General features: G+C 34.6%; 2 protein-coding genes and 1 long non-coding RNA gene across 5 annotated transcripts in view; all 3 read right to left on the reverse strand.

Moving 5' to 3' along the window:
• Nucleotides 1–4,391: 4,391 nt before the first annotated feature.
• LOC126693698 (uncharacterized) overlaps nucleotides 4,392–26,643 on the reverse strand; it is a 69,216-nt gene continuing 46,964 nt past the window's right edge. For both annotated transcript variants that reach the window (XR_007645468.1, XR_007645467.1), the window contains one exon: nucleotides 4,392–4,641. This is a non-coding gene — a long non-coding RNA (uncharacterized LOC126693698). The remainder of the gene's footprint in view (nucleotides 4,642–26,643) is intronic.
• The window catches only part of LOC126693695 (F-box protein CPR1-like), a 41,481-nt gene continuing 40,086 nt past the window's right edge, over nucleotides 25,249–26,643 (reverse strand). For both annotated transcript variants that reach the window (XM_050389825.1, XM_050389822.1), the window contains exon 2: nucleotides 25,249–25,497. The gene's annotated coding sequence lies outside the window, so the exon portion shown is untranslated. The remainder of the gene's footprint in view (nucleotides 25,498–26,643) is intronic.
• Nucleotides 25,511–26,643, reverse strand: part of LOC126693697 (F-box protein At3g07870-like) — a 43,103-nt gene continuing 41,970 nt past the window's right edge. Inside the window, exon 2 of the mRNA XM_050389827.1 lies at nucleotides 25,511–26,498. Coding sequence (XP_050245784.1) covers nucleotides 25,794–26,399 — 606 coding nt within the window. The 5' untranslated portion in view covers nucleotides 26,400–26,498 and the 3' untranslated portion in view covers nucleotides 25,511–25,793. The remainder of the gene's footprint in view (nucleotides 26,499–26,643) is intronic.

Below are 26,643 nucleotides of genomic sequence, written 5' to 3' on the forward strand. Positions count from 1 at the left end.
GATGCACTTATAAGCTAGTTTATTGCTTATTTTTTATACTATTTACAAGTCTTACATACGTCACCTACTTATATGATTTAATTTAAAACTAGATAAGTTATTTCCAAACAAACACTTAGAAAGTTGTTGAATTTATTTCTTTTACTTTTTTTAGGGCCCGTTTGGTAATGTTCTAATAATGTTGTTTATGTTTTGTGAAAATACGTATGAGTGAAAAAGTGTTGTGGAAATATGTGTTATGTTGTTTAAACAACGTAAACTGTTGTTTAAACAACACAACCAAACAGACCCTTAACATCATATTTTTCTTCTTGAGTGTTGAATGGCATGTAATATTGTTGCTACCATTTTTAGTTCTTAGAACTATTTATTGTCAAAGAAAATTAAGTATATGAGAAAATTTAATGGATGTCCTATAGTTATTATTTTATGAACTATTTTTAGAAATATTTTATGAGAAAAATGATAAGACAATTAATTTTTTTATGGATATTATTAACTTTCATCGGGTATATATATACATTTGTACCAAGTTGAAGACTTTCCCACTGGATCTTTGGGGACTAGGTCACTTGGACCATATTATCTTTTAGCAAACTCGTTAATTTATGACATTATTATTCTAGCAAGCTAGTTCGCATCCTTAAGTCATATATTAATTTAATTGTTATGCGCAACATCAAAAGATAGTGCTCAAGTATGGAATAGGATACCATTTGATGAAATTTATTAATTTAATTTGTTTATCATCTACGTTGATGTTGAGGGTTTGCACTTAGTGATAACTAATAACTATAACAAACCATGGGAAAAATAAGAATCAAATTGCCTATACAATTTCTTCCTCAAAAAAAAAAAAAAAAAAAAAAATGCCTATACAGTTTTGTATAATCAAAATTCAAAATGCAAGAGGTAACACAGTCTTGATGAAGTATAAGCCTAGAAAGAGGATTTGTGGCAAGAGAGAAAAAATAATTCCCAAAAAGGGGAAGAAAAGATTTTCGTGCCTAAAACATGTAACTGGCGATTGATTTATGGTTTACTACTAATAATAATAAATATATTTATTATGATTAAATTTTGCATTCACACAATAGAGTTTGACCGTACAATTTTGAATGATTTTCTTATAAGAGTTATGACCCTGAAAAAAAAAAAAGGAGAATATACAAATTTACAACGCTTTATTTATTTGTTCTTTTGCTAGGTAAATAGGGAAGTGAAAATTTATATGCTACCAAGTTAAAATAAGCGGATTCTCCACACAAAAAAAATTAAAGTAAGCCTTTCAGAATAATTCATCAGTAATGAAGGGCTGCGTAGCAAAAAAGTTGCATAACTTTTCATTATTAGTTGGACAGAAATAGAACATTCAAAACGTATATGATGGTCATGATATAAGCGTATTAATGGGGTTTTATTTATGGTATGGAATTCTTTGTCTTCTCAGTGTCACACTATTATGAAGTCCTCACATTTTGGCAACTTCCTCAAATCATTGTTAAAATGGTCCAAAAGCAATAAATATAAATCCCCATCAGTTGTAAATATGGTTCCTATGTCCCGCCATTGACTAAACAACTTTGAGGATCACTGATCTTGGATAGGAGTTTCCAAGAACTACAAAAGTAGTTAAGTGTTCTTGTCTCTCAAGTTGATAGAAATTTCTTCTTAGAAAAAAGCAGTTGACAAAAATTACTTGTCCAATTTGACTAAAAAGAAGGGATGTTGAATTTGTTTCTTTTCTTTCTTTTTGTGTGTATTTGTTTTTGAACTTCATATTTTTCTTTTTCCAGTGTTGAATGACATGTATTATTGTTGCTATGATTTTTAGTTCTCATAAACTATTAATTACTAAAGATTCGTGCTTATTTGAGATGCATTATAAGCCGACTTATTGCTTATTTTTTCTAACAACTTTTACCAAACATTTATTTATTTATTTCATTAAGCATTTTTTAAAACTAACAATTAAAAAAAAAAAAACTGAACAATAATACAGGTTCATTTATGCCTGTAGGACCATAAGGTGCTGGATTTGAGTATCCAACACGTATATGATAGACTTGGTATCGTCCAACATTCATTCCATCAAATTTGGTCAAAAAGTTAAATAATGCACACCCACCACTTGGATTGGGGTGTACAAGAACCATCATGTTGACACAAATTACTTGAATTTATTTCTTTGAGAAATTGAATTTTTTATTTATATATAAATATAGTAGAATTTAAATTTATGATGTTCACTCACTTCTTGATGATTATTTCTATCAATAAATTAAGAAACTAGCTAATTTTTTTGTGTACCCACACATTTGGAGAGTATTTTCCAAGAATCATTTAGTCAAGATTGGCTAAAAGCTATTAATTTCTACCAGGGCCACCTGCCCATCTTTATTCCACATATATCGTATTGGACTCCAATGGCAAAGCAATCCCATTCACAACAGTACAATTGTACATAAAAACTAATTTATAAAAAAAGAAAGGAAGAAAACCATAATTATTAACATATTAAACTAAATACAACAACCACCAATGTAAACACAGTGAAATAAATAACACAAAGATAGAAAAATTTGATTCTTTTTGCGGTACTAAACTACCGCCAAAATAAGGGTGCGAACAAATGGAGAGACAATCTAAAATAAAAAGAGAGGTGTGAGATATTTTTAAATAGAGATAGTGTGTACTAATTTTTAGGGAATGTGTCTAACATGTATGAGATATATCTTTAAAAAAACAAAACAAAAACAAATTGTGCGAGATATATTAAATTAGAGATAGTGGCTTATTAATTTTCAAGACAAGGAAACCTATTATCATGTGAAGAAAAATTGTCTCATAATTTTTTTTGGTAAATAGTAAAAATTGATGGCATGACGGTTAGATTGGATATGCCACGACATCTACACCCATTAAAAGAAAATCAAAATTGTCACACTTTAACGTAACAACTGTCGTAGAAAATTTCTTTTCAAGTGTTACTATTACATTCAATTTCCATAACCCTAAAGCATGGGGTTTTTTAAAAATAAAATGAAAAACCATGATTGAGAGTTTAGGATAAATTACTTGTGGGTAGAATCCTCTACTAAAAAAATTTTAAAAATTAAAAATTAAAATTCTTGACCGAATAAATTTGAAGTTGGGATTAAATTTGAAAACCAACAAGAAAATGGTCCTATCATGTAGGCAATGTTGTACATGAGAGTTAGGGATGCATTTTTACTAAGTTGTCTTTTAGTTTTTTCTCTTTTTAAACCTAGGGGTGTAAGGGTATTCTTGAATCAATGAAATGTCTATCCAAAATAGTGGTAGATTTTTTGTGTAAGTAGGATTTAGAATATCCAACACGTTTTGGGTTGTATCCGTAAAAATAAAAATAAAAATGTTTGGGTGGAATTTTCCAAGAATGAGAGTATCCAACACGTTTAGGTAGCATTTTCCAAGAATGATTCGGTCAAGATTGGCTATAAGCTTCTTAATGATGGGAAAAACTATTATGCACCCCCACCACTTTGGATTGGAGTGTCCAAGAACTGCAAAAGAAGTAAAGTGTTCTTGTCTCTCAAGTTGATAGAAATTTCTTCTTAGGAAAAGCAGTTCAGAAATTACTTGTCGAATTTGACTTAAAAAAAAGAGATGTTGAATTTTTTTCTTTTTGTTTGTATTTGTTTTTGAACTTCATATTTTTCTTTTTCTAGTGTTGAATGACATGTATTATTCTTGCTATGATTTTTAGTTCTTAGAAACTATTAATTACTAGAGATTCGTGCATGTTTGAGATGCATTTATAAGCTGATTTATTGTTTATTTTTTCTAACAGTTTTTACCAAACACTTTATTTATATAAAATAAAAAATTCCCAATTTCATTAAGCATTTTTTAAAACTGACACTTTTCCAAAAAACATAATTTCAAAATATTGAACAATAATACAGGTTCATTTATGCCGGTAGGACCATGAGGTGTTGGATTAGAGTATCCAACACGTATATGAAAGACTTGGCATTGTCTAACCATTTTTCCATCAATTTTGGCAAAAAAGTTAAATGATGCACACCCACCTCTTGGATAGGAGCGTCCAAGAACCCTGATGTTAATACAAATTACTTGAAATGAAAGTCGTGTCAATGGGACAACCCCGGTTTTATCACAGATTTTTCATCAGGCTGCTTATTATGCCACGGAATAGAAGGATATGCATCTAGTATTGAAATAGTATTGTCCAGTGGAAGGTGTTTTCCGAAGTTAATTTGGTGGTTGTTGCTTATAAAATGCCAGGACCAACGTTGCTAGTTGCTACCTTGCATTGAAAGATGGCCTCTAATTCAATGTTTTAAATAGGCATAACACTCGCTTTTTTATCAAAGTACAATCATGGCTGACAAAGTTAAGGGTTGAATAATTTATGTAAATACACTGAAACCAAACAGCAAACCATCTAGAAATATTAACATAAGAATAGTGTAGCCACAAAAGGTGTTCAACATAAGTAACCATTGTGACATAATAAACTAATTTCATACTAAGAATTTTAAACACCATCAAAAAGTTTTGTTGTATCTTTTCCTTTACTGAGTTAAAGTCCATTACTTATTCACAGCTAATCACCGACCATGATTGCACAAGTTTCTGCGAAAAATTAAGAACTGTAAGTGCATTCTTCTTTTTCATTTAACACTAATTAGTGTAGTAACCATAAGGAAAAAACCTACACCAATATTTTGTGGTTTTGGGGAATTCACGTACTAAGTAATCCAAGCCACATGAACGTGTGTACCAAGGAAGGTGGGGGACAAGGTAAATGAGCTAAAAGCATATATTTTCATGCCAACAATTATACAATTATATAATAAGTAGATATCTTGGTAATTAAGGGCAATTAATAAGAGAAGACATAATATAAACATAATATTATTATAAATATAATATGACATCAACTGTTTTTTACAAGCAAGATAAAACATTTGAAAATAAAGCCAATGCCAACCTTGCGACCACAAAACAGCATAAGATTTAAGGCCGGTATTATTCATTAGCATGCTCTAAGTAATACATCCCTAGCTATTGGTTAAACGTGTATACATTTATAAAAAATAAAAAAGTTAACGGTATGTGTGTGTGTGTGCGCGTGTCTGTATACATATATATATATATATATATATATATAGACACACCAGAGTGTTCAATGTGTCTTACCTGTAGGGCTATCCCCTCTTCAACAATAATTTTTTGATATTCTTCACTCAACAATAATTGATCACTCAATGTATTATTTTCATTCATATAACACCAAAAACTTATTTCTTTAGCTATTAGTTAGTAAAAGATAACTGCACATTATAAGATGAAACAAATTTCAGCACTTGTGTTAGGCCTTGTGTTAACTTAGATTCCTGGTATATTTTTTTAGGACTTGTGTTAGGATTTTGGATTAAATTCCACCCCTTCACATCATTGGCGTGGGATGAAAGGGATGTCTATAAGGAAAGGTTTCAAATTCCTTAACTTATCGCTGCCTCCTAACCAGAAAAATTATATAGGTTGCGTTTAACACTAGCTTGAAAGCCAGTTTTTTTTTTTTTTTGGTACTATTTATGGTTCCATTGCACTTTTTGGTACTATTCATGGCTACATTGTACTTTTCAGCTATCTTTTAGCTTTATTTACAGTGCTTTCAGCAAAAGATTTTCAATTTCAGCTAAATAAGTCATTCCCAAAAGTAATAGTAGAGAAACAACTATTTAGTAGAGAAACAACAACCCAAATGAGGGAAATGTAAAAGGAACTGGATGCAAAAGTTGGTAACCTCCATAACAAGAAAATAACTGCATTGTTTTCAAAGAAAACATGTAGCCCTTTCTCTAACCTAACCCTCACTAATTGGAGTTGCAAAGAATCTATTCTAACTTACCCCAACCCCAAATTTTTTATTTATTTTAAATGTAAAAAATCCACTCTAATACCACACACTGAAGCAAACCAAAGTGCTCTTGCAATTAGACAAGAGAAAAACAAATGATTCACAATTTCCTCATATTCACAAGACATCACGCATGAATCAAAACAACAAATTGTCTTCTAATTCAGGTCTAACTTCACAAACAAATCATTATTAATTATTTCCACAGAAAAATAAGATATTTAGGTTGTGTTTGATATTATTTATGGATCTCATTGTACTATTTCAGCTAACTTTTAACTTTATTTATAGTATTTTCAACAAAAAGTTTTCAATTTCAGCTAAATAGAGTGTTCCCTAACAGACTCTTAAAGGTAATATCAAGCTCTAAAATCTGGCCCAAAAGCTATTCAGCCAAGCAGAAACAACAGTACCATCATTATCTTCCAAAGTATAGTCTTTTTGATAAGAAATACCCTTTTAACACTATAAAGTCCAGACCAAATTCAGAGTGTGGCCAGATTAATTTGTCCTTAAATTTTCCCCCTATACAATGAAATCTTACATATTTCACCTACCACTATAGGTTGGGAAAGTTTCCTAGTGAGAGAATTTCCAACACAATCTGTCACGATCAATTAGATCTACAGTTAGCATAAAAACTCTCATTTTTCAATCTAACCTTCAACTTAAACCAAGTAGATGATTCAGCGAAACTGAAGTACCATCTCCAATACGCCATTTAGTTTAAGCCAAAGCTAAACATCTTCAAGACAGGACACCTTTCCAACCAAATAGTCAGAGTGCTTAAACCTGAAACTAAAAATGCTTTCCTTTACAGTACTTAGCCACTAACTCCTTATGCACCAAACATTTTGGATTACAAATAACTCCTTTATAACAGAACTGCTTTGCTATCAAACCTTATTCAAAGGACCCATTTTCTACATCGTAATTCCTATCCCCCGATCTTTCTTTTAGATGAGCACAGATAAAATTCCACTTTAGTAAATGAATTCACCTGCTCCCTACAATGTCTCTAGAAAAAATTACAAACAATACCACCTCAAAATTTTCAAAACACTATGCTGCATATCATTAGTACCTTGAACAAAAATAGCGCAATTATAAAGCAAAAGTGGATCCCCTTGAAATGATTTGACTCAGAGAACCATTCAATAAAATTTTATAAGAAACTGTGCAGATGCATTGCTTAATCTAAAATTCTTTTTTTCCCGCATAGTTTATATTGTTGAGGACATAGTCATGCTTTTACGACTAACTGCTCAAATGATTTAGCAAGGGGCACAACTCTACCGATCTGTTAACAGCACAATTTTCCAGTTTGAGAACCAAGTGTTCAAACAAGTCAGCAGCATGTAGAAAGTGTAAGTGTCCTCCTTGGACCCCCAGCAATTAAAGTAGATCTATTACAGTTCCAAAGCAATTCAACCAATTATCGTTAGACATCAAATGAAAATAAGTTACTTGTCACTAGCTACAAAACATTTCAGTCTACCACAAAGAAAAATCTAGGACAAAGAGCAAATAAAAAAATTACATAAACTTAGCACATTAAATAATAATTTTATGGATCCAAGTTGCTTGAGCTGATAACAATGGGTCGAGCTTTATTAACCAAGTTTCAATTAAGGGTTGCAATTCCCAATATCATTCCTAAGTCAATGCAAAAACGAAGAATATCTGAGAGCTTAATGTTGCCAACCATTGTCAGTTTACATCCAAATATCCTAAGATGACAGAAGCTTCATGAAAAAAGTGCCCTGAGTTATTAGCACTAGTAACAAAAATACAGTTCACATGAGACCAAATGCTAGTCCCCAAATCTGGTTTGTGGTTAGTGACAACAAAACCAAACTAATTTTATATTTGAGTGATAATTTCACACCAAATTCCTCAATAATAAAACTTCAAAAAGGAAATTCCATAAACTTGCATGATCAGTGTTGGAAGTTCCCTCATTAGTAAGGATCATAAAATCAGTAAATTTATGCACTATTCTTTCTAACTACATATGAGATCATAAATTGCAGTATTTTACTAATTTATTATTATGGCACACAAACAACTGCAATATATTGAACATGAATTACACAATTCTAACATGCAAATAGGCTTATAAATCAACACAAACATTACTTGGAAGCTCATTTTTGGAAAACTATTGACTTACATTTAGTCTTGGAATGTAAAAATATTAATAAAATATGCCATTAGTATTCCTAAAAAGCAAAACAGAAAGGGGGGCGGAGGGAGAGTAGACTTAACAAAATGAAGCTAAAGCAAAAATTGTTTGTCATAGGATATTTCTGATCACCCTCTAGTATAGTTAAAAAGTAAAAACTTTCTTCCATCATGCATTGTGCCATTTTAAAAAAGGCAACAAGGTTCAAACTTCAAATGTTCATTGATCACCTATTATGTTAGATAATAAAGTCATTCAAGGGCAAGTAAGGAATTTGCAAAGTTAAAACTATATGCTTGATAAGCACTGCTAGTTGCTTCTCTTTCATAAATTTGTTTGAATTTAATGTTCTTTCAAAATTGTACAATGGGAAGCTCCTCTTTTGTAGACATCCAACAAAAGATAATCTCTTCTAATATCATCAAGAAGTTCCTAAGATCCTCTCCTGTACAAGCATAGGCAACATTAAGCAAAATGGGCTGAGAAAAGAATTAATGCATAACTAAGGACTCCATAATGATCTAACTTCAATCAAACTAAAAAATATTACCAGTTACATGAGATTAGAGATATGAACACATTAATACAGCGAACCATTTTAATTAAGAAATGATATTATTTAATACAATCAAAACATAGCTGCTCTTTATAAACAAATAAATAGATGCTCTACTTGTTCTCAACAAATTTACGTTATTTATCTTAACATATAGAATAGCAACAGTTTGAATTTTAAGTTGTAACTACCTACATTAGGAAACAAGCTAGGAGCCTAGGTACTGCCCTTGGAGATGACCTTTTGGCAGCCTAAGCATGGAGGAATGGAGTTCAGTTAGAATTAATACATCTTTTAGAAAATCAGGGTGACAATACTTCTCCCTCTCCTCAAGTACACTTTTCCAAATTCAAATTCATTAATTAAATATAACATGTATTCATATTGTAGCCGGATCTCACACTACAAATTTTATCATCATCATCATCTCCAAGTTTTTCTAAACAGAACTTGTATTCATTGGCTACCAATCTGCACTTGGATTAATCAAAGTGCATTTCATAAAATGTGTAATAATGGGTTCACCAATCCATCGTCCATAGAGAGATCACAAGCTCTAACAAGATATGAGGCATTCCGTGCAAAACATATACCAACACCATTTTTATCTCAAAACTCGCAACATTGTCCTGTGCCATTCAAGGCTGATAAAAACTATAAACCAGATAACAAAAGTTTTCTAGTTAAACTCATATAATTGTTTGATAAGACCACCATTTTAATTAGCAAGACAATTGCACACAATAACACAAATAAACAGTCTAACCTTTCAGCAAATTTAAACAATACATAAGCATATTGATGCACAGGAACCGTACCTGCCAATAATCCTTTCAACCCAAAAGTTATTAGCATTTTAAGTGCCTTTTTTCCACAGGGAAGGAAGGTGGAGACAAAGTAAAAAACGTTGTGAAAATTAATAAAACTTAAGGATTAAACAATTTTTTTTTATAAGAAAAAGAAGAAAACTTGAGGATAAAACATGAAAATTGAAGAGACCATCTATATGTAGTTTGTCACATGACTTTTTTAATGAGTGATGTGACTTGTTTAAATAAAAAATGAATAGTCTTATAAATCGCCACATAATGGGTTGGAAAAGATAGCTCCAAATATGACAGGCGTATAAATCAACATAAACATTACTTGGAAACTCATTTTTGGAAAACTATAACTTACATTTACTCTTGGAACATACAAATATTAATAAAATATGCCATAATACAACAAGAACAGAATTACTGATCAAAAAAGAAAATACCACACAAATAATTGTATTTAACCATAATAGCTGGTCATCAAATAAGACCAGACAACCAATTGGAGAGCAACACCAAACCAAAGGCACCATATCAAACACACTAGGGGAAAACCTTTTTCTGTCCTATATGAGACGCACATATGAATACGTTTGAGCAAGCAAAACACAAGCTTAGGCAGACCAACAATCTAGTCCAAGCGACAACCCCGCAACCCCCCCACCCCCCTCCCCCCCCCCCCAAAAAAAAGAAGAAGAAAAACAAAAAAAATTAAAATTCTTCAAATTCCAGATACAAATTATGCATTGATACAATAGTAGTTTTAAGTTGATGTCTTCTATTTACCTAGTTTTTCACTTTATTGTTTCCAGTGGTATTGACCTTTTGTTTCATTCGTACAATTGTGCAATAGAAATCCAAACTCATCAACAAGAGATTAAGAGAGGGAAAATATAAACAATGGGATGAAATGGGATCAACAAAACAATCCATCTAAGCCTAACTACTTTATTGGGACTAAAAAAAAATGACACAAATCATGCTAAGTAAGGAAAGATAACAAAATAGATCCAGGAGAAGAGTATAGACAGTTCAGTTTCAATTCATAATCATTAATCACCCAAAGCAAGCAATACTGGCTGGTAAGCTGCTTTCTCAATGAAAATGTCTTTATGGGAATGTTTTTCAGTAAATTCAGCAAGAAGATAGGCATCTATGGCAATCGAAGATTTTAAAATGAACAAGAAAAATCTTTAACATAAACAAATTAAATTTGACAGAATGAGAAACTTTTACATGAATGACATAAGGAGAATGTGAAGAACTTTTAGTATGTTTGAAAACATTAAGTTAAAAGAGGTCACCATAGATTGCCATCAAAGAAAAAGTTTGAGCCCTCTATGCATACATTGTAAACCATAAGTTGCAGAAAACATTGAACTTGGATAAATAAATAAGCTTGCTCAAAGTTGATAATCAACACTGACCACTCCTTTTTCTTTATTATTACATTAAAGAAAATTTGAAATAAGTACAAAATTTTTTAAGAATACATGGTATGTACTCAACTATCGCCGACCACAACCTTGATAAGCTATTTATCCTAACAATAAAGCCACTTCATTAAGGTAATCAATCAGCTTAAGAATTTATAGAACAGTACCATATCAAACATTATATATTCATATCTAATGTATTATCAATGCCAAATATATGTAAAGAATAAAATGAAAAACCATAAAAAAAAAAAAAAAAAAAAAAAAAAAAAAAAAAGATAAGCATGAAATGCATCTTACCGAGTTTCCTCAGTATGTAACTGTACCATTGGCAACCTTGTCGAGCAAAACTAGACTCTCAACATAACAATCAACATAAGTATCCTCATATCCAATAATCTTAAGATGCTTGAACTCTGTGCTCCAAGGAACCCACGATACGAGTTGCCCATCATATGATAACAATACAACCTCACCATTCCTTTTAAAACCTATTGGCCTTGGTAAACCCTCCCCAATTTTTTAAAACTTTGGTCCACGAAGACGCAACACCATACTCCTCCATGACCCACAAATAGAAATCACCAGTTTGACACCCCTTTACCAAACTAAAATAGCCATTTTGAAACAAGGCAATGGAATTCCCATATGCGGAAACAGAAACTGACAGCAAACCCGCAAATTTACTTGCATAATCTGGAAGTTGTGGCAGAAGTATTTCGCGAAAGACCTCGTTGCCCAAATGGAACACCAAAACAAAATGTTGAAGGTTGTTATCATCAGCCCTCCTAAAAGCAACCCAATGCATTGCAGAGCCCCATTGACAAATGCCTGGCGTGTTGGGGGAAATCGGGATCATCTTCGTTATGCAAAGCGTAGGATTCTTTGTGAGTGTGTGAGTAGAGGCTGAAGAGGAGGAGGTTTTTGTTTTTGTTGTGGGAATGGTGGAGGTGGGTGGAAATGAAAGTTGGGTTTTGGATTTGGGATTTCCATGATTTTGAAACAGAGTTGCAGATGATTATGGATTTGATAGGTAAGCGTAGAAAAATATCGGTTGCAATCTGAAGGTAAACATTGCCGCTTTTAGAGAGAGGGGGGGGGGGGGGGTGGCTACTGGCTAGAGTTTTTTTTTTTTTTTTTTTTTGAGAAATACTGTCTAGAGTTTAGAGAGGGCGAAAATGGGTAATTACCCATCAAAAGCAAACTATATAGTTAAGAGGACCGGTTTACAAATTATATGGATTTTTAGCAACTCGAGCCTTAAAGGGTCGATTTTGGGCCCCTAAATCGAGCCTCTGATACTCGATTTTTATGGCACTTTTCCCAGGTGGCATCTACATGGAAATCGAGTCTCTAAGACTCGATTTCTAACCCAAAAATAAAATATTAATGACCCAAAATGCAGAAACAGCGGAAAAAAACGCAGAAAGAAAGGAAAAAAAAAAGAAAGAGAAGAAGAAGAAGAAGAAATGGAGAGCTAACCCAGGCCGCGCCAGATCCAGGCCGGCGACACAGGCCGCGCGCGATAGATCCAGGTCGCCGCGCGACCCAGGTCGCACCGCGACCCAGTTCGTGCGGCGACCCAGGTCGCACCGCGACCCAGGTCATGCGGCGAACCCAGGTCGCACGGGTTTTTTTTTTTCTTTCTTCTCTGATGAACACCTTCTTCTCTGGATTTTTTTTTTCTTTCTTCTCTGATGAACACCTTCTTCTCTGGATTTTTTTTTTCTTTCTTCTCTGATGAACACGTTGGTGCTGCCCTTGTGGTTTTTTTTTGTTTTCTTTTTAAATGTAAATCGAGTCTTAGAGACTCGATTTCCATGTAGACGCCACGTGGAGAAGTGCCAAGTCAGGGACGAACAACCCATGAAAATCGAGCATCAGAGGCTCGACTTAGGGGCCCAAAATCGAGCCTTTAAGGCTCGAGTTGCTAAAAATCCATATAGTTTGTAAACCGGTCCTCTTAACTATATAGTTTGCTTTTGATGGGTAATTACCCATTTTCGCCGTTTAGAGAGTGTTGAAGGTGAGTTGTGAGGACGACGTCGTTTTAGGAGTTACGGAGTAGCTACTTCAATTAACGCTGGTACTGTCACACATGAGATGAGGACGACGTCGTTCATCTCGTGTGTCATTCTTTTTTAATCTTTTCCCTTTTTTTAAGTATCTATTTGGCATGATTAATTTTGCTAACTTATTTTATCATTCAGTTTATTTTTACTACTATTTATAGGTTTCACTATACTTTTTTGTACTATTCATAACTCTCATGTTCTATTTCAGCTAACTTTTAAATTTATCTACAGTACTTTCAGCAAAAAGTTTTTAATTTCTATAAAATAAACGGATCCCAAACAGACCTTAAATGTAATGGTATGGTCCATGTCAAACATATCAAATTATTTAATACTACAAATTAGTGTTATCTACTTAGACAAAAGATAAGGATCTCTTTGGTTAAAGAGTTCAAACAATAATTTTTCGTATTTAAACAATAAAAACTATCAGCTCAGAATATATTGAAACTGAAAACTTTTTACTTAAAGTACTGTAAATAAAGGTAAAAGTTAGCTAAAATAGTACAGTGGAACTCATAAATAATACCCAAAAGTGCAGTGGAACCCATGAATAGTAGTAAAAATAAGTTCAATAGTAAAATAAATTGACAAAAATAATCTTGCCAAACATACACTAACTTAATTTCATTTGGTGTGAATTGTGATAACTTGTGTGTGGCGGTGTTATAACTTAGAATTTTCTCAATATGGCAGGAGGCAGCAACTAGTTGTAAGTTTGTTGTGAGTGATAAGATTTACTAGAGGCATAAAAAAGAGGAGGATATTGAAATGCTATTGATAATGCTATATATATATATATATATATATTTTTTTTTTTTTTTTTTTGAGAAGAAAAAAAAGGGGACTTGCGTGTGGCAGTCATTGTCCCACGCACCATGGTACAGTTGGGTAAGCCCATGGGTACCACCAGCTCGAACTGGAGCTCACACTCCATACTTTATTGGTTTCTGGGATTTCCAGAAATTGCAATTACAGTCCTCATGAGAACTCGAACTTGGGATGTGGTGAAGTCTCAGCAGTCACCTACCAGTTGTACCACACCCGCTGGTGGTTGATCTTGCTATATTTAAAATTTGTAATAAGAAAAGAAATTGAACCAGGGAACCGAAATGAGAATAGTGAAATACTAATGACATCTTTTTATTTCAAAGACTATTTGGGCCTAAATGTATTTTGAGATCTCTTAGTTTTTCAAACTTGATACAATAAATTGTATGCAATTTATAAAATTGTGGCACACCCGATAATGCATAGTTCTTATCATTTATTCACATAAGAATAAAAGATGAAATTATTGAATGTATGGGACAACTTTCCTTTCATTTTTTTATTTTTTAACGAGAAACTAATAAGTGTCATTTTTAGAGTTTTTTTTTTTTGGTAAAAAGGAAGATTTCATAAACAACTAAATAGAGAGCAAAGGATCAAAACAGATCCTGCTGCTGTACAAGCCATGGCAGTCAGCCTCTAAACAAGAATATAAGTCCACAGGAGGACTGGAATACAAGAAGAAATCAACATCTAAATTAAGACCTAAGTTTGCTAGACAGTCAGCACTCCGATTGGCTTCCCTGAAAACGTGTCTTACTGTTGTTTGGGGAATCATAGCAATCAATTGTCTACAATCCTCCAAAATAGAAGACACCACAGAGTTCGAATTACCTTGAAGGTTAATGGCATCAACTATAGATTTTGCATCCAGCTCTATATTGACCGCCTGCACATTCAGCTGATTACACAACATAAGGCCATCGCGAAGAGCCCAAAACTCAGCGGTAAAACTATTAGCACAGCCTATTCTTCTAGCGAATCCCCCAAGCCAATTACCTTCCTCATCTCTTATTAAACCACCACCTCCAGCCATACCCGGATTCCCCATGGAAGCTCCATCCACATTAAGTTTCCTCCAGCCATTAGTAGGTTTATCCCACTTGATTTGCTTCATGATCTTGTGCTTTGACATCAACGGCTTCCCAGCACAGTGGAAGTACTCTGCTGCTTTAAAGACAATATCACCATCAATTTTCGGATTCAGCCTTTTGTTTTCAAAAACTAATTTATTTCTGCCTTGCCAAATCAACCAAACAGCAAACATGAAGATGTGATTCCATGGAGCTTGACCTGCCACACGGATGCTCTTTGAGGAGCAATTACTCACTAGCCACTCCTGAAGGTTGGAAGAAAAAAAGAAGCTGTCCAACAGGTGCACACCCAGTTGATGCCAAATTTTCTTAACCATATGGCAGTCCCGCAGAGCATGCAAAATGGATTCAGATCTGCTAAGACAGTGAGGGCAAGCCATGTCTATTAACATCCCCCTAGCTTGCAAACACTCCTTAACACCTATGCTTTGATGCATGCATTTCCATAAGAACATTTGAATCCTAGGTAAGGTATCTAGCTTCCATATCCACTTACCTTGGAAACCTGGATCAGGCAGAGGATCAATGGCAAGTGAGTAAGCACTTTTTAGCTCAAAGGAACCTCTTGGAGAATGCTTCCAAGCCAGTCTATCTTCATTCCTTCTCACAAACGAAATTGGGGTAGCTTGAATATCCCTTTTAACCTCTTCAGGTAGATCTATATGAAGCCGGTCCCATTTCCATCCACCCATATCAGCAACATACTTAACTTTGAGATTAGAGGATTCAATAGTAAGAGGACCTTGGATGATGTTTCTAAGCATACCCATGTTAGACCAACTGTCATTCCAAAAGCTAAGGTTACTTTCATACCCAGGAATCCATTTAATGCCTTTCCTGAAAATTTCTTCTCCTTTTTTCATGCTCTTCCATGTACGAGAACCAGGAAGTTTGGCTTCATTTCTGGAGTTTAACCTCTGGTGAGTGCAATATTTCAGTCTTAGAACCTTAGCCCATTGAGACTCCCCCTCCGTATGGAACCTCCAATTGAGTTTAGCAAGAAGGGCCGTGTTCCTTCCCTTGGCGGTTTGCAATCCCAAGCCTCCTACCTCCTTAGGGGAAGTGACCTTCCTCCACCCTACCCAATGCATACTTTGTTTAGTACTAGAGGTATTCCAAAGGAAATTTCTATTCACCCGATCAATGCCATCCAAAATCTTCCCAGGCAGTAAATTATTTTGCATCACATATGCTGGAATAGCCGAAGTAGAGGCTTGAATTAAAACAGCTCGGCCAGCCATAGATAGAAGATTTGCTTTCCACCCCGCAAGCTTCTTCTTAACCTTTTCAAGCACAAAATTAAAATCTTGGCTAGAGGCTCCGCGGTGCTTCAAAGGAAACCCAAGGTATCTACCCAAGTTGGGAGTAGACTGAAAACCGAGAATGTCACTTAAGGCATCCCTATGGTCTTTATCCAAATTGGGGGAGAAAAAGACCCTAGATTTGGCCTCACTGATGGTTTGCCCCGATTAACTGCAAAAATCATCCAGAACTCCTCTAATTGTTGCACAATTTTCAGGATTAGCTCTCGCAAATAGAACCAGGTCGTCTGCGAAGAAAAGATGCGAAAAAGCCGGCCCGCTTCTCGAGGCCTTAACAGGACTCCAAGCTTTTGTAACGCACTTTTCCTGAATTAATTGCCCCAAGTAATCCATGCACATGATGAAAATATAAGGAGATAGAGGATCTCCTTGTCTTATACCTCTGGAGGGCTTGAAGGAGTCTAAAGTCCCTCCATTGAAGAGAATGGAAGTCGAAACAGACGAGACACAACTCATGATTAGCTCAACTAGGTTCTTTGGCAAATTGAATCTAATCAAGGTGTCTCTAATGAAACTCCACTCAAGCTTATCATAAGCTTTTTCCAAATCAATCTTCAAAGCCATGTAGCCTCCTCTCCCTTTGGTCTTCTCCATAGAGTGAATAATCTCTTGAACAATTATGGCATTGTCTACTCCTCTTCTACCCGGAACAAAAGCCGCTTGACAAGGGGCTATAAGCTTATCTAAATATGGCCGCAACCTACCAACTATGATTTTGGTGATGATTTTGTAGGCCGAGTTACAAAGACTTATAGGCCAGTAATTACCAATAGATTCCGGACTTTGGATTTTTGGAATGAGCACAATACTTGTGCTGTTTAGGTACTCCGGAACTTTCCTTCGAAGGAAAATATGATTGACCTCTTCCTTAACTGAGTTCCCCACCGTATTCCAGAATCTCTGGAAAAAAACCGGCGTGTAGCCCGTCAGTGATAGAAAAGGTGCTTTTGTTAGTGTCTCTCTATAGGTGGATGTGATTGTCGAACAAGATAATCTCACGGTGTTGGCCCCATTCTGTCCACACTTTTCACCTATAACTCAATATTGCACAATATCGGTAAGGAGGCCAGCATAGTACTTATGTCTATTACATTCCTGAATTTGTATCTGTATATTCCTGGTATAAGTCCCAACTTTTTATATGTGTAACTGTGTAAGTGCAGTCTGTGTGAGCAGCAACCAATACAGCTTCAGTTTGACAGTGAAAATTCCAATTGTGGGTAGACAGCTTCAGTCTATGCATACATTTTTAAGGTATGTTGACGATGTACTTGTAGTAATATTTACATAGATATGATCCTTTTATGGCAACAAGTTCCATTTATTCTCTGCAGGATTGTCTAGACAAAAGTTATTTTCGCAAGGCGCACTCAATTAGTCTGTTCTCAATAGAGGATGAATCAATCTCTCTGTGCTTCAAACGTAAAGCTGACATCAAGCCTCTTAAAATTTCTATTTAATATATTGAATAATCCAGAATATTTGCTTCCATATGGTGTTCTATATTCAATCCAAATAAGAAAAACATAGCAGTCAAATGAACTTATTCTCCTTTCTTGTTGGATTTGAAACCAGGCTATATTATTGTAATTCTAAATTCTCAAAATTGTTCAACTAGTCTAGAAAGGTAAAAGCTTTAAAAACCTTAGCTGTTTCATCTTGATTGCCCTCACTTAATATTTTAAGTCAACAACTAAGCCTTAATCCAGATTAAATGGAGTTAGCTGTGAATTCTTATCAATTAATCATTCAAGATATTAGATGTGCTTAATATTTTAACTAATAAACTGAAAATAATATCTTTGATAAGCATTAGAGATAACATGTTCAAATGCATTAAACTTCAAATAAATATTTCTTCTTTTATTTATTTTTTATTTTTTATTTTATGTCAGCTCCATATTGTTTCAAGAAGCGTACATTTGAATAGACTAGTATTCCAAAGTATTTGCAAGAGAGGCATTAGCCCCGTTGTCCAACTAAACAATCTTCCAGGTACCAGGTGGAACCAATTCCTTTGAATTAGTAGTTAAATTTTGTTATGGATGGATGGTTAATAGCAGCCAATGTTTCTCCATTATATTTTCTGCTCATTCCTTTGAAAAAGAGTGACAATCTTGAAAAAGGAAACCTAATATCCAAGGCAGATGCTTTTATAAATAATATTGAGAACTCAAATCTTAAAATAAATAAATAAAAAACCTATTTTGAAGAGGTGAGAAGAAAACGAAGTCATAAATGACAATTGAGGACATGATAAATAAACCCAAGAACAAATACCAATTTGAACAAAGGTTTGGGAAATAAACCTATACTTGCAATTCTAGAATTCCAGCGTTCAAACTCCCCGAGTTGGAGGCCTCTCCTCTATTTTCTTCTGAACGGCATGGTGCAATCCCATAAGAATCTATATTCTGGGTCTAAAGTTTCTGCTTTTCATGTGAATTGAAAGATGTCCTTCAATTCAATGTTTGGACTGAGGTCATCATAATTGATCATCTATCCCATTTGGTTTTGTCTCTTAAACTTGTTATCATTGTAAGATATCAGTTATCAAAGATAAAATTCACATTTTATGTACAAAACACAATCAGAAAAATAATATTACAAAACATACCCTGCCATTTAATTGAATCCCAGCAAAATTAAGTGCTTAATCATTCCTGATTTCTGTAAGCACACTGAAACCAGATTGCAAATAATCTAGAAATACTAACATAAGAATGTAGCCACAAAAGGAGTTTAACATTTAAATAAAATATTTGAAAATAATAATTAAAAAGAAAAAACCCCACAACTGGGCAAGGAGAAATTTAATACAGTTGGGCAACACATCCTTGTCCCCAAAACACACATTGTGTGGGTGAACATCTGCTTCACAATCCAAGCATGACAGTTTAAGTGCTTGATTTCTACAAACACACTAAAACCAAATTGCAAATCATTCAAAAATAATAATAATAGAAGAATAGTGTAACCATAAAAAGTCTTAACATAAACAGCTACAATTCATTTTCACAAATAAATTATTCCATACTAAGACAAAACACCTCCAATAACTTTGTTGCATCTTTTGTTTTGCTAAGTTAAATTATGTTTCTACAACTCACCACCAATCATGAATGCATTAAGCCATGCAAGAAATAAAGACCTGCAAGTGCAATCGTACTTGTGATGTAACACCACAAGTAGATAAAATAACACCAATTAGGGTAGTAATTAAAAAAAAAATAAAAACTGACACTGATATTTGTGATTTTTTGGAATGTACATGTTAAAATTACTCCAAGCCATTACCACATGAACATGTGTACTAAGAGGATTGGGGGACCAAGGTAAATGATCTAAGCATATTCCCATGCCAACAATTACATAATAAGATGATATCACAGATCTCATTGCTACAAACTAAAATCACTCTTATGAACCTAAGATTGCTTTCTTCATTAGCATGTTTTCAATTAAAGAAAATAAAAGACTAACAAATGCTGAATACTTACGAACTTCAATAATTTTCCCTTCCAATTAAGGTAATATATTCATCATTGAGATAAAATGTAGGCAAGAATGCTTGCCATGCCTACAATCTATTGCTACCTTTGAACCGGGGAAAGTTATACAGTAAAGATACAACGTAACCGAGTGTAAGTACAGAAATGTGACATCCTTCATAATAAGGAAAAAAAAATGCAAACACTGCAAATTGAACCACAATTTCTTCCCAAGTAACAATAGAAAATTATCAAAGATCTCATTGCTACCAAAGGGAAAAAAAAAAAAAAAAAATCACTCTTAAATCTTAGGGATAATTACAGAAAACCTACCTGTGGTTAGGCCCGTTTTCCCTTTGCCTACCCGTAGTTTAAAACTTTACACTTTGCCTACCTGAACTTCAATCCGTTACCCACCTCACCCTCAAACGTTAGAAAAACACATTTTTAGGGAAAAACTTTTTTTTTTTTTTTTTGATAAGTAATAAGATATATTAATATAAAAAAGGAAACACCCTAGTACATAGGGAGTGAAAAAGGGGGCAACAAATCAAAAACAAAAATTGTAAGAATCTAGGAAAACAAAAAAAGAAGGGAAAGATTTGTTTTGCAAAGCAAACAACCAATCTAACAAAGTTCTAAAAAAGAAAAGCTTGAGGTCCGGAATAGATCTCTCAATATCTTCAAAACAATGACTATTTCTCTCCCTCCAAAGACACCACATTAAGCCATGTGGAACGATGGACCAAATATAACCATTTCAATGACGACCAAAGCTGCCTTGCCAACACTCTAACAGCCCCAAAACAGTATGTGGCATAACCCAAGATACTCCAAATAAACCCAAAACCATAGACCATAGATCCATAGCAACGGGACAATGAAGGAAGATATGGTCAACCGATTCACCATTACTCTTGCACATGTAGCACCAATCCAAAATCCACACCTTCCTTTTTCGCAAATTATCAATCGTCAAGCATTTCCTTAAGGCCGCAGACCATACAAAGAAAGCTACTCTAGAGGGAATCTTCTACTTCCAAATACTTCTCCAAGGAAAACCGAAGATAGTAGGACCAGCTAAAATTCTATAATAATCTTTCACCAAGAACCCCTTAGCTTTGCTAGGAATCCAACACACCTTATCCTCACCAAACCCCCTTATAGAAGAACCATAAATGGTTTCCATGAAGCTTGACAAAGCCTCTAATTCCCGAACATGTACACCCCTAAAGAAACTCACATCCCAAAAAAGGACACCATTGGGGGATTTCATAAGCTCAGCCACACTAGCCTCCTTATTCCTGCAAAATCTGAACAGGTCAGGGTAGCTAATTGCAAGAGGTCTCTCCACACCAATGGTCTTGCCAAAACTAGGGTCTTGATTGCTTAAGAACTTCTATAAGAACAAAGTGGAGGAATAGCACACAAATCAAATGCCTCAATGAAAATCAAAATATTGTTATGCAAATCTCGAGAATTCTGAGTGCTGTTTTAAATCGCCCAATTTCTTTGAACTTTGACCGGGACTCTATCTTGTTTTGATTTTCACTCCATTCCGAGCATGAACTTTCTCCAATTATCAATATAGAAAATCCAGCTAATTCGATTTGCTATTTTAAGTATGCCATCCATGTCTTGTAGTAGTTCAAGTATGGTCTCCTCCACAAGCTTCACCCAGGCCTTCTCCGTCTTAGTGTCCATTCTAAGCCCATCTAAATCTTCCAGGAAAGCAAGCAATAGCTTTAGCAGATTTGTGTGCTATTCCTTTACTTTGTTCTTATAGAAGTTCTTAAGCAATCAAAACCCTAGTTTTTTTTTTTTTGTTATGTTTGTTTTTCTCTAAAAATGTGTTTATCTAACGTCTGAGGGTGAGGTGGGTAACAAATGGGTAACGGATTGAAGTTCAGGTGGGCAAAATGTAAAGTTTTAAACCACGGGTAGGCAAGTGAAAACAGGCCTAACCACAGGTGAGTTTACTGTAATTATCCTAAATCTTATAAACCTACAATTGCTTTGTTCATCAACATGTTTTTAATTATAGAAAAATAAAAGGCTAAAGAGATACTATTTATGAACTTCAATAATTTTTTTCCTAATTAAGGAAATATAATCAATGAGATACAATGGAGGCAAAACCTCTTGAATGCTTGCATAAAATAATAATGGTCAAACTAAGTTTATGCTTATACATGTTTACAAGAAAAAAATTAGTAGCTGAATGTTGTAACTTGAAGACAAATACACGCAGACAAAGAACACTGTAATAAGAATTTTTCAATTACAGAAAAATAAAAGGCTAAAAAGATGCCTATTACCTATGAACTTCAATAATTTTCCCTTCCAAATAAGGTAATATATTCATTGGTGAGCTACAATGGAGGCAAAACCTCTTGAATGCTTGCATAAAAGAAGAATTGTCAAACTAAATAAATGTTGAGGGTTGTTATCATCAGCCCTCCTAAAAGCAACCCAATGCAGAGCCCCATTGACAAGTTCTTGTGGCTCACGACAACTCAAAGCACATGTGGCAACCAAACTAGCACTAAGCATTCTCCATCTACCAGTGGAGAGTGAGTAAATCCCTCCAGTCGAGAATGTTCAAGGTCAAGACTATCTAGTAAGGTCACAACTCTCACCACTTTATAGTCATTAGTTTTGGGATCAAATCCAAACCCAATAGTCACGTCGAAGCTACTGTGTGTGGCGTAGGTGATGTTGGGAAGAGGAATTTCAACTAACTTTCTAAAACCAAGTGTTCCAAAGACATAATCTGTTAGTGTAAGATAGTTTATCATCGGAAAGGCAGAGAAGGCCATTACAAGAACCGACCACACGGTATATTTCGCAAGGTGACTTAAGGAATGGAACATGGAAAGGGTAATCAAACCTGGAATGTTGGGTGAATCGGGGTCATTTTTGTTATGCAATGCGTAGGACTCTTTGTGAGTCTGAGAGTAGAGGCTGAAGAGGAGGAGGTTTTTGTTGTAGGAGTAGTGAAATTAGCAAGCCTAGTTCTACCCAATTCAAAAATGGCTTTAACGGAAAATGGCTCCAACTCTATGTGATGGGCAACAAATTAATTACAGTGAGATACATAGAAACACTGTTGCAATAATGTGAGCATGTAACCATACATCTAATTACATATCAGCTTGGCTTCTGCCAAAACCAAGGAAGCACTCTGATTGGCGCACGCATACAGAAACACCAAGCACTACACAAGCTAAAAGATTATGACAAGAAGCCAAGACCAAAGGGACTCACTACTATTCTCATGTTTTGCACATAATTTTTCAAGTTACCATGAACTAGTTAGCACCACAAATGTTTTGTTACACGAATAAGACAACATGAATGGGAGCCAATGGTCACCAACAAGTCTGGTCAATGACACATACATTAGCACCATGCTTTTCCAAGTCTGTGTTTCTCGTAATCATTATCTATGAACGTATCATCAAATCAAGAAGATGATAGATTATAAAGAAAAAGGGAGTAAGAAGATGATTTTAAGCAACAATCAAGAAAGGGTATATAGAAATTAAAAAAAAAGTTTAGTCTACCATACCGTAATGCAGCAAAGGTCCCCAGACAGCCTTTAGCATTAGTCTAAAAAAGAATATCAGTATGATCTATCCAACAATCAAGAAAGAGTATATACAAACCAAAACAAGTTTAGTCAACTATAACGTAACTCAGCAAAGTTCACCAGACAGCCTTAGCTGATATCTAAGCAAGAATATCAATACAATCCACCCAATGATCAAAAGTTATTGACGTTCTTCTACCTGAATCGTCACATTCTCATTCCATAAACTGTTTACCAAAGTTAATTTAAATCATAAATTCTATTGTGTATAACATCTTTAAGGAAATATAATCACAAAATCCCATTCTGGAATAGTTAGTAGTGTTGTGCTCATGTCTTTGAGCAATCACCATGTTATTTGTATAATAAACATGAATAAAGACTGCCACCACATAACCATATTCTGTAAGCCTGCTTTTAGTTGCCCTTAAAAAACCTTTTGTCCCCCGGTTGAATAGCTATATTTCACCCCCCCCCCCCCAAAAAAAAAAAAAAACAACAGTGTAACATCTCAGACCTCAAGCAGAACTTCTCAAGAATTAAGTCCATTTTAAAGTGGAACTCCCACCTCAATCCCAGCTAGCTTATCTTTCCAATCCCAGCTAGTCTTTCTTTCATCAAGCGTCTGATCAAGCTATGTAGTCCAACAAGAGTAACATGAAGGCCCAAGGCCAATCTATGAAACTACAACCAATCTTAACAGTGATCAAATAGCTATCTCTTCATTTCCATAAACTTAGTCTGTATATTACTAGTCTTGCAGTGAAAACTGACAATTCAAGGTAATTTGTGCATATGAATAATAAATAAATAAAATGCTTTAATCAAAGAGCTGTGGATGGAACAGCCCAAGTAGAAGGAAATGGAATTAAGTATCAATTTCAACGGGAGTCAAATCAAATTAATAAAATTAATAGTTGTTACTGCTCGTAAGTCTTGAAACTCTTTGCTTTATTAAATAATTATCTAGTATTGTCATTCCTATTTGTTTCTGTCCTTTTCCTTTGCTTTTTTTTTTTTTTTTTTTTTTTGTATGCTATAAATAATATATGAATATATATTGCCACTCAAGCAACGGGGTAGTTCAAATTCAGTGATTATAAATGTATGCTTCTTCTGGAAAATGAACAAACAAACAAACAAATATAGACGCAAGAGAAAAACACATGTATATATATATATAGCAACACACAAAAAAAGAATTACACCATTTGCACTCACTTCTTGTAGGAGATTTCCCCATGCAATTACATATAATAGTCCATGGAGAGTAAAAAGCATCATTGTGAGATGTCCAATATCTTCTTGCCAAGCAATATAGTCCAACCAAACCAAAGCGAAGCCCCAGAAATTCCAAAAGGAAAAAACTGGAAATTTCAAATAAACAAGGACTCTCAGCCAATGAAACCAAAGTTCATGTACTGAAAAAAAACTACACACACACATAAAACATTGTACCTCTTCTGTTCTAAATTACAAAATAAGCTATAAATTTAATTAAATGGTTAAGCTCAACATACAAATGGAAGACAAAGATTCAATTCACTGGTTAGCACAGAAAAAAGGAACATAAGAACTCTGTCTACTTTACAAAATACATACTCATGGAGCTCCTCTTCCCTCAAGATGAGATAGGCTGTGGAAAGGAATGCAATAACAAAAACTGGGACACTGAAAACCATGAATATGCTTCCTGCCATGTTTGCAACACCAGTGGCAAGCAAGCAGATAAGAATCATGTTGGGGGGGGAGGGAATGGAGAAGAACAAGTTATTAAAAGTACCAACCCATAATCCTAAAAACAGTTCCACTGGTTAATTGAGTCCATTTCTCACAACTGAGCAGTATATCCTTGTTTACACACGCTGCATTGGCAAGCATCTTCATCACAATGCAAGCATATATGGCAGACAAAATTAAATGCTTAATCATTTCTATAAATACACTGAAACCAAACTGCAAATCATCAAAAAATACTAATATAACAATGGTGTAGCCACAAAAGGAGTTTAGCATAAAAGAACTACATGCCATTTTGACATAATAAGCTAATTCAGTACTAAGAAACTATACACTATCAAAGAGTTTTGTTGAATCTTTTCTTTTGCGGAATTCATGTTTGTTACTCATTTAGAGATCATCACCAACCATGATTGCATGAGGTCCTGCAAGAATTTAAGAACTATAAGTGCATTATTTTATAAGTAATAAATGATTATATTAAAGAAATTTTGAAATGAGGACAAACAATTTTAAGAATACATGCTATGTACTAAACTATCATTTCAATATAACAGAGAATGACCACAACCTTGATAAGCTATTTATTCTGAAGATAAAGCCTTTAAGGTAATCAATACGCAGTATGATCAATGTCAAGTATATATCAAGAACAAAATGAAAAACCATAAAAAGAATAAATAAAAACATGAGAAGCATCCTACCGATTTTCTGTTATTCCTCAGTATGTAACTAAACCTTTGTTAGCTTTGTCGAGCAAAACTAGACTCTCGACATAAGAACCAAAAAAAGTCTTATGAAATCCATCAATTTCAAGATTCTTAACATTTTGGCTATCTGGATTCCACGAGATGAGCCCTCTTCTATCAATTAGCAATACAACCTCACCAATTCCATCATCTTCCAATACAACCTCATCATTTCTGTCGTTTTCCAATACAACCTCACCATTCCTCCTAAAGCCAACTGGGCATGGTTGGAGCATTCCCAGACTTGGACATTGATGTGAAAATTTTGTCCACGACGATGCAACACCGTACTCTTTCATCACCCATATATTGATCTGACCACTCCCTACCATCCTTTGAAACCCAGCAAAGGAATTTCCATACACGAAAACACGAGTCCACACCATCCTCCCTGTATAACTTGGAGGTTCCGGCAGCATAATTTGGAGGAAGACCTCGTCCCCCAAATCGAACACCAAAACAAACTGTTCGTTATCATTTCTGAGACCAATCCAATGCAGCGCCCCATTGGCAAATGCCGGTCGCTCACGACGAAGTGTACCCCATATAGGAGGCAGGGAAGCAGAAGCACTACACATTCTCCATTCAGCTGTGGAGAGTGAGTAAACATCAACCTCCAGTCGACACTTTCCAAACTCGGAAGGACTACGCAGTAGTATGCAGAGAATCCTGACCACCTTATCATCATTAGATTTTGGATCAAAACCAAACCCAAAAGACGCGTGGGACAAACCGCGTGAATCGAAGGTGACATTGGGAGAAGGAAGACTTCGTTAGCGTCGGAAAGGCAGAGCAGGCCGTTACAAGTACCAACAACATTGC

Source organism: Quercus robur, chromosome 7, assembly GCF_932294415.1.
Source record: "Quercus robur chromosome 7, dhQueRobu3.1, whole genome shotgun sequence".
Lineage (NCBI taxonomy): Eukaryota > Viridiplantae > Streptophyta > Magnoliopsida > Fagales > Fagaceae > Quercus > Quercus robur.